This window comes from Nyctibius grandis, chromosome 17, assembly GCF_013368605.1.
Source record: "Nyctibius grandis isolate bNycGra1 chromosome 17, bNycGra1.pri, whole genome shotgun sequence".
NCBI lineage: Eukaryota > Metazoa > Chordata > Aves > Nyctibiiformes > Nyctibiidae > Nyctibius > Nyctibius grandis.
In genome coordinates this window covers 8190714-8205562 of record NC_090674.1, presented here as the reverse complement: position 1 = coordinate 8205562, position 14849 = coordinate 8190714, and the positions used below count along the sequence as shown (strand labels likewise).

Sequence of the window (14849 nt, the reverse complement as noted above, 5' to 3'; positions counted from 1 at the left end):
GGCCTTCCCCGCGCGGGCTGGGGGCCCCCGGTGCGCCCACGAGTGCTGCCGGGGCTCGGGGCGGTGCATTCCTGCCCCCCCAAAAGCCGTCTGACGGCGGAGCCGCTGAACAGCCCCCCTCTTCATGCCGATTATTTTAATCACAAGCGCGTCTTGTCTCTGCGGCCCAATGTCTTTCATAGACGGCGGAAAGTGAAATTTGTGCAATGTCTGTGGGAGGCTGAAGAAAGGCCCTTTGTGTGCCCCCCGCGCGGGCGCTGGGCAGCCTCCAGCAGCACCCTCCGCCGCCCCGCAGCTCCCGGCTGCCCGCCTCAATGCGCCGCTTGTCCGGAGACCGGCACCCGCTCTTAAAGCCGGAGCTGGGCTCCCCCGGCTAGTCCCACCAGTGGCCCCGGCGGGGCGGGCACGGCTCCGGGGTCCCCCCGGCCACGGCCACAGGATGTTTCTGTACTGGAGGAAGCGGGGTGCCTACGAGCTGGAGGCTGTGCCCGCCGGGCTGGCCGGGCTGCAGTACGGGGCGGTGGAGCGCTTCTCCTGGAGCTCCAGCCTGGACGTCGGCGAGGAGCTCGGGGGTAGGTGGCTGGGAGGGCGCGGGGGGCCGGCAGGCTGCGGGGCAGCCACGCTTGGCCAAACACCTTCAGCCCTGGCAACGAGGACGAGGGGCCGGGGGAAGCGCCGGCCGCGGCGGGGATGCCGTGGGGGTGCGCTGGGGGATGCGGTGTGGATGCTGCAGCGGGGATGCTGCAGGTGCAGCCGGGGAGCACCGAGCAAACCGCCCCGTGCCGCCGGCTCCCTCCCGGCTCAGGCAGGCATCTGGCAGAGCGAGCTGCCGCGGTGCACTCTGGTGCAGGCACGGTCTGGTTTCAAACTCTGCCGTCACTGGGAGAGCTGGGCGTGATAGCAGAGCTGGCAGCAGGAGGAGGAGGTGGCTGGCTGGGGAGAGGAGCTGGTGGGGACAGGATCCCTCCTCTGCTCCCCAAAGTGTCCAGTGGAGGCCCGGATACCCTCCTGCCTCCGGCAGAAACGGGGGGTCCCTCTGTGCTCCCCGCCGAGGAGCTCCCACCTGGCGCGCGTAAGGCCCCGGTGCGCACGTGATCTGCTGCCAGGGTCGGCGTCCGGGACGAGCCACGCGGCTCTGGCCGTGCTGGCGGCTGCGGCACGGGGCTGGTCCCGGCACCACCGGCTGATCCGGCCGGCCTCGGGTTTTTGGTGAGTTTGGAAAACTTTCCCTTGGGTGCGTGAAAGAATTTCTTATTTGTTTCCGTTATTATTCTTGATAGGTCAAGTGAAACGGCAGCGGCGGGGGGCGGGGGGCCGGCCCAGCCCGGCGCGGGGACAGAGCCCTCATTGTGCTCCCGCCGCGGGGGCAGCCCCGGCTCCCAGCCCGCTCCGGGGGGCCACCAGCCCGGCCTGCACGGCTGCTCCTGCACCGCCGCCCGGCAGCGCCCGCGGTGGCACAGCTGCTGCTACCAGTGCCCGGGGCCGCTGCCTGGCCGGGAGCTGGGGCCGCCAGCGCCGCTCTGGGTTGCCTCCCCGTCTCGGGGCAGAAGCAGCAGCTTTTTGAGCTCTGCCCCACAAAGCAGGTTTTGCTGCAGGCTGAGTCTGACTTCGGCCTTGGCCGCGGTCCCGCTCGGGCCAGCGCCGGTGCTGTTTTTGTTGGCAGGAGGGATGTGGCAGAGGGGAGCGGCGTGGCGGGGGAAGCCCCTGTGCTGCCTGGCACAGCCGTGCTGCCTGGCACAGCCGTGCTGGCCGGCCCCTCCACATCCCCTGCGCCCGCTCTGTGCCCGGCGGGGCAGCTGCCCACCGCAGCGTCCCTGCCCCGCACCTCGCGCTGCTTGTTTGCCGTAAGCCGCCCGGAGTCTGTTATTTTTACACGATTGGACACGACACATAACAAAAGCCTTCAAAATAGGATTTGTCCCCAAGGCCGATTTAACTGTCAAAGCTAAAAGTGGCTCCTAAGCCCCTTTTGGGGGCTGGTAAGTGCCAGATTTAGTGTTCCTGCTGCAGCCCCAGTCCTTGCCGGCCCGGGGACGCTGGGGCAGGTCTGTGTCCTGATCCTGCGACTTGGGGTGCTGGGCAAGAGGTGCCAGACCCTGGTGCTGCGGGATGCACGGTGCCTTCTCGCAGCGGGGGTGCAGGGCTGGCTCTTGGGTGCGCGGTGTCATGCTGTGGGGCAGGCAGGCCCGGCCCCGGGTCAGCCCAAGTGCTTTGCCAAGTTCTAGAACCCAGGGAGTGCAGAGCGGGGGCCTCAGCACGGCCCCCCTGCACGGGCAGGGCTGGCAGCGGGGCGGGGGGCACTTACTGCAGCACCCCAGCACTGCTTCTCCCTCTCCCCGCAGCCGAGCCGTGCCTGCCGGAGGAGACGGTGCTGCGCTGCCAGAACCCCGACTGCACCGGCGAGAGGAGGGCTGCCAAGGTGGGTCCCGTGGCGTGGTGGGCAGCGCTGGGCAGCCGCTTTCTGCCGGCGCTTGGTGTTGGTCTTGTGGGTGAGAAGGGGCAACGGGCAGCTCTGCCGCACCCCGAAGCCCCCCTGGCATGGCCAGCAGCCCCCTGCCAGCTCTGTCCCCCCGGACGGGTGTGCCTTCCCTGGTGGGGCTGCGGTCCTGGCATTTAACAGCACGGCAGCAGCTTGCCCGTTTCCCCCAGCTGGTGTGATGGGGCTAATCCGCTCCAGGCCATCTGTCCCCCCGCTCACTGACACGGTGCCGGGGCGGATTTAGGGTCCCTTCTCTCCCACTGGCTGCCCGGGAGGTGTGACGCTGGGCTGTGTGTGCATGGCTGGGGCGGCAGGGCCGGTGCCGGCGGGGCACACGTGGCGCTGGGCTACAGCTGGAACCACCGTGAGGGAGCCGACGGGCTGCCCTGCCCTTGTCCCGACAGCACCCGGAAGGTAGCGTGGGGTGGGGGGTCCTGGCCAGGCTGGGGGCTCACCCTGCTGTGGCGTGGAGCTGGGGCTGCCTCGTGGCCCGGAGCAGGACACGGGTGGGTGCTGTGGCAGTGGGTGCCGTGGAGGGGCTGGTGGCCCCTCGGGGAGCGCGCGGGCAGCGGGAGCGCGTCAGCTCTGACCTCAGCAGCGCTGGGAGGAAGGAGGGCAGGAAGCGGGGGCAGCTGGAGCTGCACGGGTGCTTCCTCCCCGCAGGGCACGGCGTGCTGCGGGCGAGCCTGGGCAGGGCTGGCTGCTCCTCGGCAGCCCCTCGTACCCCTCCGCGTGCAGGGGGGCGATGGGGTCCCACACGAGGACGGGGACGTGCTGGCAGCAGCCGGCAGCGCTGCAGTCCCCGGGAGCGGGGCGAGCTGGAGCCCCCAGCGAGGCATGCAGTGGCCGGGGGTCACGGGCTGTGCACCGCGCGGGGGGCCTGGCCGGGGGTTTAAAAATAACCCGCTGTGAATGCCCGGTGGGGCCGGGGCTGCGGCCACAATCGGAGGAAACGCGCCGGCTTCGAGCATTGTTTTGCTGCAGACGCTGGCTTCCTCCGTCCTGCCGCGGGGCCGCTGCTCTGGCCAGCACAGAGGGGCTGCGGCGCAGAGCGCGGCCTCCCTGGCACCCGGCGAGGTGTGGGTGGCACGGGCGCAGGTGGCTGTCCCTCGGGTCCCCCTCCGTGCCCCAGCAGGTGCAGCCTTCCTGGGGTCCCTGCTCAGCGCGGCGGAGTGGGGAGGGGGCTCTGTGGTGCAGAACCCCCCACCTCGTGGCCGTGTCCTGCTCACTCTGCTTCCCCCGTGCCCGCTCTGGCCTCAGTGGTGCCTGCGAGCGCTGTGCCAGCAGCAGTGTGGGGTGGGACGGGGGTCCCTGCTGCCCGTGGTGCTGCCCGTGGTGCTGCCCGTGCCCCCCACAGCTGTGCCACGGCTGGCGGTCCCCGGGCAACCCGTGCCGGCTGATGCGTGTGCCCGCAGGTATGCCACCACGCGGAGTGCCAGCGGCTGGGCCGCGGCGGCCCCCTCAGCCTGTGTGAGCTCTGTGACGGCCGCCTCCACGGCGCCATGCACTTCGACGGCCACGTCCGCTTCGACCTGCCCCCGCACGGTGAGCCGGGCTGGATGTGGCTGCGTGGCAGCAGGGTGCCCTCGGGGCCGGCGTGGTGCGGCACCGGGAGGGGGATGCACCTGGGGCTGGTGCAGCACAGGGGTGGGAATGGGACGCAGCCAGGGCCGGCACGGGGCTGGGGGCCCTGGCACGGCCCAGCTCGACGCCCCTTTGCAGGCTCCATCCTGGCCCGCAACATGTCGACGCGCTCGTGCCCCCCGCGCACCAGCCCTGCCTACGAGGAGGAGCAGGAGGAGGAGGAGGAGGGACTGGCGGATAGCAGAGGGTGAGCCCCCGGCCCTGCGCGTCCCCTCCGTGTCCCCAGCTCGCGGCGTCCCCGTCACCCTGCCCGTCCTGTGCCCGCAGGGAGCGGAGGAGCTCGGCACTGAAGCTGCCCAAGAAGAAGGCTTGGCGCAGGCACACGGACGTAAGGCACCGTCCCCCGTCCCCGGGGCACTCGGCAGGGCAGCGGCGTGTCCCCGGCAGGCGGGAGGGACCCCTTGGTGAGCGGCTGCCACCTCCCCCCAGGACCCCAGCAAGGAGTGCTTCACCCTGAAGTTCGACCTCAACGTTGACATGGAGGCGGAGATCGTGCCAGCCGCGAAGAAGTCCCTGGGGTGAGTCTGCCAGGGATGGACGCGAGGATGGACGTGGGGATGGACGCGGGGATGGACGTGGGGCTGGTGTCCCCGCAGGGAGGTGCTGCTGCCGGTCTTCGAGAGGAAGGCGATCGAGCCGGCCAAGGTGGACATCTACCTGGACCAGTCGCACACGCCGCTGTCCCTCCAGTTCGAGGCGTTCCGCTTCGGGGGGCACTACCTGCGGGTGAAAGGTGCGGGGGGGCCCGGCGGGGCGCTCGGCTGCCCCTGGGCTCCCCAGGGACTCTGACGGCCCCGTGCTCCCGCAGCCAAGCCCGGGGATGAGCTGAAGGTGGAGGAGGCGGCGCGGGACACCAAGTTGGCCAGCCTGCCCATCCTGCACCCCACCGGCACCACCGTGCTCCTCGGGCCAGCGCCGGAGCTGGAACACCAGGAGGGCACTGACAGCCTGGTGAGTGCTGGTGCCAGCCCCAGCGGGGCAGGGCATGGGATCATCCCCTAGCCGTCCTTGCCAGGAAGATGGGGACAGGAGGCAGTGGCACAGAGTCTCCCGGGTGGCCTTGGGTGGGGTGGGCTGAAGACACCCCTGGAGCCCCCAAGAGCTGATTCAGCTCCTGGCTGTGCCGTGGTGGCGGTGCCCAAGCAGTGCCCTGTGCCTGGCATGGCAGCTCAGCCGGTGGCACCAGCCTCGCGGCCACGCCACGTACAGGCTGGCACCAGAGCAAAGGCAAACAGGAGCCCCAGGGGACCCAGCAGTGGCTGCCGCTCAGTGCCACCCCGGCCCTGGGGCTTGCCCTGGCCCCTGGCCCTCCTCTCGCTGCGGTGCCTGGCAGCTGCGGAGCGGAGCTCGGTCCTGCCCCGTGGACCCTGGCCCCAGATAAGGCGTGGGGCCGGGCTGGCCGCCACTCCCCGTGGGAGCAGGCTGCCACGCTCGCGGGGAGCGGCTCCAGGGGTGCCAGTGGGGGGGACGTGGTGCTCGGCCCCGTGCTGGTGGCCCTTCAAGGTGGCAAGCTGGCCGTGTGGCCAGGGCTGGTGGCCGCCCGTGTCCAGCACTACGATGCCTGGCTGCAGGACCAGCATGGCCCTGGTGGGATGGGGGGGCCAGCGGGCACCCGGCCACCCCCATGGGGGACTCGGCCCCGACTGCCGTCCTGGGGGCTGGCGGGAGCCGGGCCGTGCCGGGGTGATGGGGCTGGCAGCGGCGCCTGGGGACGCGGTGGCACAGTGAGTAACGGGGACAGCGCTCGCGGTGGTTCTCCCTGCCTGGGGCCAGGGATGTGACGGGGCGCGGGGCTGTGCCAGCGGCGGTGGCGTGCCACGTCCCATGGCTCGGCGGCAGGCAGGGAGCCCCGGCCCCGCTGCCCTTCGTGCCGGGGCAAGGAGATGGCAGCAGCCGTGTCCCGGCACGGCCCAGGGACACGCAGGAGGCAGCTGGTGCAGCGGTGCCCGGGCCGGCGGAGCCGCTTGGCTGTGACCCGGCTTTCACGGCCAGCCAGGGGGCTTTGATCTCTGCCGGTGAATTGTTTGGCTCTGGTTAGCTTATCTGGCGAGGAGGGAAATTAGGTTTTCGGCGCTGGCCCCACCTCCTTTTGTTTCGGAGGAGCCCGGCCGCAGCCTGCCCAGCTCCGGCGCTGCGGTCCGAGCGGGGAGCGCGGCTGGGCAGGCGGGCGGCGGGGTGCTGTGCCCCGCAGGATGCCCTGAGCCCCCGCGCTGCTGGAGCCGCTTGCCCGTGACCGGCCGGGTTTGACCAGGCAGCACCCGGGGCCCCGCGACCCTGGGATGCAGGTAGGCAGGTCAGTGCAGGCAGGGGAGCGTGGCCGGGGGGATCCCGCTGCCCGGGGTGCCGCTGGATGTCCGTCTGTCTGTCCCACGGGTGCTCGAGGTCAGCCCCGCCGTAGCGTTGTGCTGCGTCGTGCCGCTGTCCCCATCGTGGTGGCACAGCCGCACTGGGCGCGCAGTGCCGGGCGCTGACCCGGAGGCACCGGCTGTCCCTGCTGCAGGCTCCAGGCCGGCGGAGGAAGAACATGACGGAGTTCCTGGGGGACACCAGCATCCCCAGCCCCGAGCCAGCCCCCCCCGGCAGCGGCTCCCTGCCTGCCAATGGCACCGACACCTGGAAGAACCGCGCCGCCAGCCGCTTCAGCGGCTTCTTCGGCTCCGGCGCTGGCACCGGCTCCTTCGCGCGGGTAGGTGGGACACGGGGACGGGGCGCGGGGGCTGCCCACGGCGATGCTGGGGACCTGGGATGGGTCCCCTGGGGCTCGAGCCTGCCCAGCTCCGTGGGCAGGGTGAGGGTGGCCGTGGCACGTCCACGTCGGCCCCTGCCCAGCCGCTCTGCCCCCGCTTTTGGCCAGGAGACGGAGAAGCTGGAGCAGCTGGCGGGCAGGCTGCACGCCTACGGCGCCTTCGGGCTGCCCAAGCTGCCGCCCCAGCTCTGCTTCGACCGCGACTCCTGGGAGGAGGACGGGGACGAGGCCGGGCTGGCGCTGGAGGACAGCTGGCAGCAGATCATCCGCGGCGCGGAGGTAGGGCCGTGGAGGCAGGGCCAGGGGGCCGCGGGGGCTCTGCCCGGGCGCTGACGCTCGGCCCCGCAGGCCCTGTCGCGGCGGCAGTGCCACCAGCAGGAAGCCATCTGGGAGCTGCTGCACACCGAGGCCGCCTACATCCGCAAGCTCAAAGTCATCACCGACGTGAGTGCCGGCAGCGGCAGCCGCTGTGCCGTGCCCGGCTGCGGCGGGGGGCCGGGGGCCGCGGCTGCACCCCACCGGCTCCCCGCTCCGTCCCACAGCTCTTCCTCTGCTGCCTGCTGAACCTGCAGGAGTCGGGGCTGCTCTGCGAGGTGAGCGCGGGGGGTGTGGGGCCGGGACCCCCCGGGTGAGGGGCGGGACCCCGGTGTGGCCGTGCCGTCGGGGCGAGGGTGCTGTCCCTGCGCGGCTGCCCGCCTCGCCCCCGCAGGTGGACGCCGAGCGGCTCTTCGGCAACATCGGGGAGATCATCGGGCTGCACCGGCAGCTGTGGCGCAGCGTCATGGCCCCGGCGCTGGCCAAGGCGCGCCGGACCGGGGCACTGCTCGACCCCCTCGACTTCCTCGACGGCTTCAAGGCGGTGAGTGAGGACCCGGTGCCGCGGCAGGGGCCGTGCCACGCCGCGCCCCGCGGTGACCCCCCTGCGCCCCCCAGTTCGGGTCCCTCTTCGAACCCTACGTGCGGTACTGCATGGAGGAGGAGGGCTGCATGGAGTACATGCGGGCGCTGCTGCGGGACAGCGAGCTCTTCCGCGCCTACGTGACGGTAAGGGGAGCGGGCGGGGGCCGGGGCTGGGGCCGGGGCCGGGGCTGACGCCTGCGTGCCGCAGTGGGCCGAGAAGCACGAGCAGTGCAGCCGCCTGAAGCTGAGCGACATGCTGGTGAAGCCCCACCAGCGCCTCACCAAGTACCCGCTGCTCCTCAAGTCCGTGCTGAAGAAGACAGATGACCCGCGCGCCCGCGACGCCGTCACCGCCATGGTAAGGGGCCGGGGGCGTGGGGCGGCAGGGCACGGCGTGGGGTGGTCCCCCCGGCCCCTCGCACCCACCGGCCCGGCCGCAGATCGGCTGCGTGGAGCGCTTCATCAGCCACGTCAACTCGCGGATGCGCCAGCGGCAGGAACGGCAGCGCCTGGCCACCGTCCTCGGCCGCATCGATGCCTACGAGGTGGTGGAGGGCAGCACGGACGAGGTGGACAAGGTAGGCTGGGCACGGCGGAGCTGCCAGGCCATGTCACACCGCATCTGGCTATGCTAGGCCATGCCATGCTATTCAATGCCACCCTGTGCCATGTTGCCTCATGCCACCTGGCAGCTGCTGAAGGAGTTCCTGCGGCTGGACCTGACGGCCCCCATCCCCGGCGCCTCCCCGGAGGACACCCGGCAGCTCCTCCTCGAGGGCAGCCTGCGGATGCGGGAAGGTAAAGACAGCAAGGTGAGCACCGGGGGGGGAAGGGGAACCCCGGCCCCTGCCCGCCTGCCCCCCCCACCACGCCGGCTGGTGCCCACGGCCCCGCTCTCGCCCCCAGATGGACGTCTACTGCTTCCTCTTCACCGACCTCTTCCTCATCACCAAGCCCCTCAAGAAGGCTGAGCGCACCAAGGTGGTCCGGCCGCCCTTGCTCATGGACAAGGTCGTCTGCCGGGAGCTCAGGGACCCGGGTGAGCGGCGCCGGGGGCGATGGGGCCGCGGGGGGGTCCCCGGGCGCTGCTGACAGCCCCTGCCCGCAGGCTCCTTCCTCCTCGTGTACCTGAGTGAGCTGGGCAGCGCCGTGGCCGCCTACACCTTCCAGGCCAGCGGGCAGTCGCTGTGCCGCAGCTGGGTCGAGGCGGTGCGCAACGCCCAGGTGAGGGGCGCGGGGGGCAGGGGTCTCGCAGGGGTCCTGGGGCTGCTCCGTGCCTTTCTGATGCCTCCCCCTCCCCAGAACCTGCTGCAGCGGCTGCGGCAGCGCCGGCGCCGGGAGGAGGAGGAGGAGGACGGCGAGAGCGGCGCCTCGGCTGCCAGCTCACCCACCGTCCTGCGCCGCAGCACCGCCAGCCCGGACTCGCAGCGCTGGTAGGGAGCGGGAGGGGGGGCCCGTGCACCCCTGGCCCGGCGCAGCCCCCTCCTCACCCTGCTGCCCCCGCAGCCCTTCCGACGGCTCTACCGAGACTCTCGCCGTGGCGGCCGATGGTGGCGACGAGCTCTCCTCCCCGGACTGGGACGCAGGGCCCTTCGGCTCAACCTCGGATGGCTCCTCCGTCGGCACTGGCACCTCCGCTGACACCCCCACCCGGGAGCTGCCCGCGGGCGCCCTGCCTGTCCCCCTGCCCCACGGTGCGGCCGCCCCGGCCGGCGGCTGCCGCTCGTCCTCCATCGACAGCGCCTACGGCACCCTCTCGCCTGCCTCGCTGCGGGACTTTGGTCAGCGCCCGCAGCGGGGGGCTGAGGAGGGGCGGCAGCTCCCCCCAGCCCCACGGCCCCCCTCACCCCGGCTGCGCCGACGGACGCCCGTGCAGCTCCTGCCCTGCCCGGCCAGGGTCCTCAAGTCCAAGTCGGAGGCCAGCCTGCCCCATCTCCTGCCCCCCGGCCCCCCGGCGCCCCTCAGCCAGAGCCGCAGCCTCTCTGACCTCCGTGCCGGCCCCCCCTGGACTAGCCAAGCCCCCGGCCCCCCGGCTGCCCCCGGCAGCAGCGGCAGCTCCACCTCTGAGCTCTCGGAGCCGGAGGAGCCGGGGGCGAGCCCGGCGTCCCTCCCAGGGGAGCTTGGCCGCAGCCCCTTGCCTGCTGCCCGCCGGACCCTCTCGGACCCGCAGTCGGCACAGCACCGCAGGCTGACGCTGGCGCAGCTCTACCGCCTCCGGACCACGCTGCTGCTCAACTCCACGCTCACTGCCTCGTAAGCGCGCTGCCGGGGGATGCCCTGGCCCTCCCGCGCTCCCCGGGGGCCTGGTCCCGGCGCTGAGGGCACCTCTCCCCGCTTTGTGCCTTGCAGGGAGGTCTGAGAGCCGCCGGGGCAGCAGGGACGGATGCGCGGCCACGCTGAGGAGCTGCTCCCGCTTCTAACTGTAGCGTAATGCCGGGGCCGGGCAGAGCAGGCGCTGGGGTGCCGTGCCGGTGGGGACACGGATGGGGATGGGGACCGGTCCCTTCGGCAGGGATGTGCCCCGAGCAGGGTGGCACGGGGCTGCCCGCTTCTCCCCAGAGTGGGGACGGACGCGGCACATGGCTCACGCTGAACCCTCATCTGCAGAGATGAGGGGTGTCGGTCAGGGCCCCGCAGCACATCAGGCAGGTGGCCCCGGGGACACGGGGGGGTGCAGGGGGCTGTGGGGCAGCTCCGGGGGGCGAGGAAGGGATGACAACGTTGGCGTGGGTGAGTGGGGAAGGTGCCAAGGTGGACACGGTGCCGGTGGCACGGTGCTGGGAGGAGGCTGGGTCTGGTGGCAGGAGGGGACAGTGCTGGGCTGGGGTGGCCGGTGGCCCCAGGGTCTGGCCGGGGCAGGGTTTGCCCTGTGGGGTGGGGCGAGACGGGTGGCAGCGGACGGCAGTGCCGGGGCCGGAGCGTGGGAGCTGCAGGGGGACGTGGTGGCGGCCAGAGCGTTGGCTGCTGTCCCATGCCGGGCTGTGCTCCACGTCCCAGCCAAGCAATAAACCAGCTGGTGCACGCTCGCGCCCGCCTCGCCTCTGCTTTGGCTGCGCCGGGGCAGCACCGGGACGGGCACGGCCGAGGGAGCCCCACGGGGGCAGACACTGCGGTGACGCTGGGGACGGCTCCAGCCTCGTGCCCCGCGGTGGGGATGGAGCCCTGGGGCGGGGGGTCAGCACTGCTTCCCCCGCGTCCCCCCGGCCACGGTGGGTCCGTGCCAGCGGGAGAGGCAGGGTGGCAGCCGGGCGGCCCGCGGCGAGGCGGCGCAGGTCCCTGCCGCGCCCGGCGCTCCCGTCATGTGCTTTCGCACCCCCTGGACTCATTTCCAAAAAAGCATTTCCTCCCGCCGCGGTCGGGTGTAAAAGCCTGCGCGGGGAGGGCCGGCGCTCACTCACCACACGTCGCGCTGCCGGCAGCGGCCATGGGGGGCCGGGGCACCCTGCCCTGGCGCTGAGCTGCGCCCCCACCCCGCCGCGGTCCCCTCACCGCCCCGGCATGACCCAGCCGCATCGGCCACAAGGATGAAGCGCTGCTGCTCGGGGGCAGCTTGGGTGAGTGCGGCAGTGCCAGGGTCCCGCGGTCCCCCCGGTGCTAATTGTGGGGTGCCCCGGGGGGGGGGTGTGGGGAGGGGGTGTTAATCCCAGCGCCAAGTGTGCTGAATGCCTGGGACTGCGGCTGCAGTGTGGTGTGGCCGTGGGGACCGCAGGCGTGGCACAGGCACGACGTGGTTGTGGGAGCTGTGGGCTCAGCCGCAGGGACCGGCCGTGCCAACGGCCTGCGGGCGCGGGCCGGGGCTGCCAGCGGTGGCGGCTGCCGGGAGCCATCCTGGCGGTGGGCAGGTGGCCACCCCGGCTGCGGGGGCCTCCAGGGGCTCCATTAGGGGCAGGGCTGGCGTTGGTGCGGCGCAGGAGGCGGTGGCTCTCCCCGCCGCACCGACAGCCGTGGGCTGGCACCTGTGCCGGCAGCTCCCTGGCCCGCGGGCACCTGCTCCTCGTGCCAGGGCAGGGCCCCGCCATGGCCAGGCCTTGCCTCCGCGGTGACTCAGACGTGCCGCTGGCAGCCGGGCCCAGGCGGCCGCCCCGCTGTACGGCAGAGCTCCGCGGGAGCGCGGCCCAGGCGCAGTTTCCAGTCCGGTGGCGGGTTTAATAGAAAATGATTCAGCTGCCGTAATCGGGGCCATCGCGGCCGGGAAATCCAGCCCCCGGCGAGGAATCCCCTGGCTCCCTGCCTAGCGCCATGGCCCTCCCCGGCCCCCTGCCCGGCGGGGGGTGCTGGCGTGGGCACCCCCCTGCCGCCCCCGCTGGGGCTCCCCTGGGTGCAGCGCCGGGCGCCCCGGGGCGGGGAGCGGTGACCTAGTTTGGGACACACGTACGAGGCGCGATAGCATCGGGGGAGCGAGAGCCGGGCACGGCTTCCTCTCGGGGAGGAAATCGCCTCCTCTGCGAGGAAGATAAACCCCAGGAAAGTCAGCGCAGGCGGCGTTAACCCTCCCACACCCGGCTGCCGGGGCCTCCCCGGGCTGGCCGTCCTGGGGGCCACCGCTGGCAGCCCCCGTGCCCGAGTCCCTCATCCCTGTCCCCGGGGACACAGCAAGGGGCAGGCGGTCAAACACCGCACAAACGGCAGCCCCCCGGGCTGGGCGTGGGAGCCCGGTGGTGCCAGCAGGAAGCTGCTTGCTTGGGTACAGCGGGGAAAGTACAGTGCAGGGGCTGTTGTGGGGCATTCCCGGCCCCGGGGCCACGTACCCACGCTGCTCTGGGGCACGGGGCCGTGGCTCTGGCCGTCCTGCCTGGCACAGGCACCGGCGTCCCCACGGCACCGAGCCGGGCTCAGCTCTGGCTCAGACAGCCCAGCACGGCCGGTAAGGGGGAGCGCGGTGCGTGGCTGTCCCCACGGGTGCCGGGCTCCCGGGGCACCCCGGCTGCCTGCACCCCTGCCCTCTCCTGCCCACAGGTGACCCTGGCAGCGCTGTGCCTGGCAGCGAGCGAACCGCAGCCCCAGGGGTGCCAGGACTGCGCCGTGCTGCCGGGACAGTGGGTCACGGTGCGGCCACCCACCCGCCTGCGGAGGCACGCGACTCGACCCACCTGCCCCACCGGCATGAACTGGATCGAGGGGGCTCGCCGGTGCTGTCCCCAGTGCCCCGCAGGTAAGAGCCGCCCAGGTGGCACGGCACGGCACACCGGGCACATCGCCCTGGGTGGCCACGCTCCTTGTCACCCCACTGTCCCCACAGGGACGTTCCTGCTCACCCCCTGCTCCAGCCATGACAACAACAGCATCTGTGCCACATGTCCTGCCGGCACCTTCCGCGCCCAGCCCAACACCTTCCATGAGTGCCAGGCCTGCTACGAGTGCGACCGCCAAGGTGAGCCGGTGGCTGTGCTGTGCAGTGCCATGCCATGCTGCATGGTGCCGTGCTGTGCTGTGCCACTCATCGCCCGTCTCCTGCAGCTTTCCAGAGCGTGCTGAGCAACTGCTCGGCCACCAGCAACGTCGCCTGCGGCTGCGAGCCCGGCCGCTTCCGTGACTGCCTTGACGAGCGCTGCAGCGACTTCTCCTGCCGGCAGTGCCAGCCCTGCGCTGGGCGGCTCGTCCAGCGGCCCTGTGAGTGCTGCCGGCTGGCCCACAGCGTGCCCCACCGGCCATGCCCCCCCAGCCGTGCCGCCCCCGGCCGTGCCGCCCTGCCTGACGCCCACCCTCTCCCCAGGCTCGGAGGCGCAGGACACGCTCTGCGGCAGCTGCAAGCCTGACTTCTACACCGAGGGCGGTGAGTGCCGGCCGTGCCACATGTAAGCACTGACCCTCCCTGTGCCCGACCTGGGCCCGCGGCACGGCACAGCGCGGTGCCCACGGCTCCCCTCTCCCTGCAGGAGCGCCCCGGAGACGTGCGGCAAGGAGTGCCAGCGGGTGTGCGGCAGCGGCCGAGGTGCGGGGCGGCGGGGCCGGGGGCGGTGGCACGGGGGCGGTGGCACGGGGGACGCTGTGCCAGCCAGCTGATGGGGATGCTTCCACTTCTCCTTGCAGGCTCGGGGCTGGAGTACGTCCTGCTGGCGCTCACCGGGCCCCTCTTCCTGGGCGCCCTCGCCATCTACCACAGGAGGAAGCGGCTCCGGCACGGTGCCTCGGCAGGCAGCCCCCTCCCCACGGCACGGCCGGCCACCCCCGTGGCAGGAGCTGCGGCCGTGCCGTGCTGCCAGGTCAGTGCCGCGGGGTGGGACAGCCTGTGCTGGGCCCGGCCGTGCTCCCCGCAGGTGACGGGGTGTGACGCTGGCACGGCGAGGCACGGCCCCGAGCACCGGGCCCTGCTGTGGGAGCAGCCCCGTGGCGCGGCACGGCCGGGCGGCGAGGCGGAGGCGTCGGCCCCCGCGGAGCCCCACGGCACGCTGCTGCAGGGCAGCCAGCTCTACGCCGTCATCGACGCGGTGCCGGTGCGGCGCTGGAAGGAGTTCATGCGGGTGCTGGAGCTGCGGGAGGCCGAGATCGAGCTGGTGGAGCTGGAGGTGGCCCACATCCGCGACCAGCAGTACGAGATGCTGAAGCGCTGGTGCCAGCAGACCAGCGCCACGCTCGACCGCGTCTTCACCGCCCTGGAGCACATGGAGCTGGCGGGCTGTGCCGAGGCGCTGCGCCGGAGCCTGCCCGCGGGCCCCTGACCCCCGCGGTGCCGCCGCCCCGGCAGAGGGAGGTCCCGGCACCTCCCTGGGGGCCGTGGCTGAGCCATACCCCTAAGTATTGTTACTTATGCCGTGTAGACATTTTATGTCAGTTTTATCTCCCCTCCCTGCCCCCCTACCCCTCCCTATTTATGTCCCCCTGCTCCTACGTCGGGAGGGACCCCAGGCCCCGGCACGCCGGCTGCCCGGCCGCTCGCGGGACGAGTGGGCACCGAGCCCGCCGCGAACCCATGGGATAGTTCTCGAGGCCGCCCGCTGCCGGGCGCGCCTGCCCCTGCCCCAATAAAGCGTCGTGTTCTCCATCCGCCGGCCCCTGGCCCTTCTTCCCGGGGCTGGGCACCAGGGCCACCACCGGCGACGTGGCCACCGCAGGTGGTGGGGACAGTGCGAGTGACGGTGG

General features: G+C 72.5%; 2 protein-coding genes across 11 annotated transcripts; both read left to right on the top strand.

Moving 5' to 3' along the window:
* The first annotated feature begins 1056 nt into the window (after positions 1-1056).
* On the top strand, positions 1057-10795 carry PLEKHG5 (pleckstrin homology and RhoGEF domain containing G5). 8 transcript variants are annotated; one of them, XM_068414400.1, is made up of 21 exons: positions 1199-1209; positions 2343-2419; positions 3895-4024; positions 4202-4310; positions 4391-4451; positions 4553-4641; positions 4720-4856; positions 4932-5074; positions 6624-6809; positions 6978-7148; positions 7218-7313; positions 7412-7462; positions 7579-7728; positions 7803-7913; positions 7978-8127; positions 8210-8347; positions 8462-8581; positions 8676-8808; positions 8878-9202; positions 9276-10022; positions 10119-10795. In XM_068414400.1, exons 3-21 carry the CDS (start codon positions 3982-3984, stop codon positions 10126-10128), a joined length of 2970 nt encoding a protein of 989 aa, XP_068270501.1. In that variant the 5' UTR covers positions 1199-1209; positions 2343-2419; positions 3895-3981; the 3' UTR covers positions 10129-10795. The 8 variants fall into 8 exon arrangements, with proteins under 8 accessions (XP_068270495.1, XP_068270501.1, XP_068270503.1 ...); XM_068414402.1 differs by lacking the exon at positions 10119-10795 and having other exon boundaries at positions 8878-8993; positions 9072-9202; positions 9276-10026; XM_068414394.1 differs by lacking the exon at positions 3895-4024 and having other exon boundaries at positions 1057-1209.
* Positions 10796-10885: 90 nt separating this feature from the next.
* Positions 10886-14751, top strand: TNFRSF25 (TNF receptor superfamily member 25). Of its 3 annotated transcripts, XM_068414405.1 has the most exons (8): positions 10886-11323; positions 12726-12921; positions 13009-13140; positions 13227-13379; positions 13483-13564; positions 13646-13701; positions 13800-13972; positions 14168-14751. In XM_068414405.1, exons 1-8 carry the CDS (start codon positions 11294-11296, stop codon positions 14426-14428), a joined length of 1083 nt encoding a protein of 360 aa, XP_068270506.1. In that variant the 5' UTR covers positions 10886-11293; the 3' UTR covers positions 14429-14751. The 3 variants fall into 3 exon arrangements, with proteins under 3 accessions (XP_068270506.1, XP_068270505.1, XP_068270504.1); XM_068414404.1 differs by having other exon boundaries at positions 13800-14751; XM_068414403.1 differs by having other exon boundaries at positions 12726-13140; positions 13800-14751.
* Positions 14752-14849: the final 98 nt, after the last annotated feature.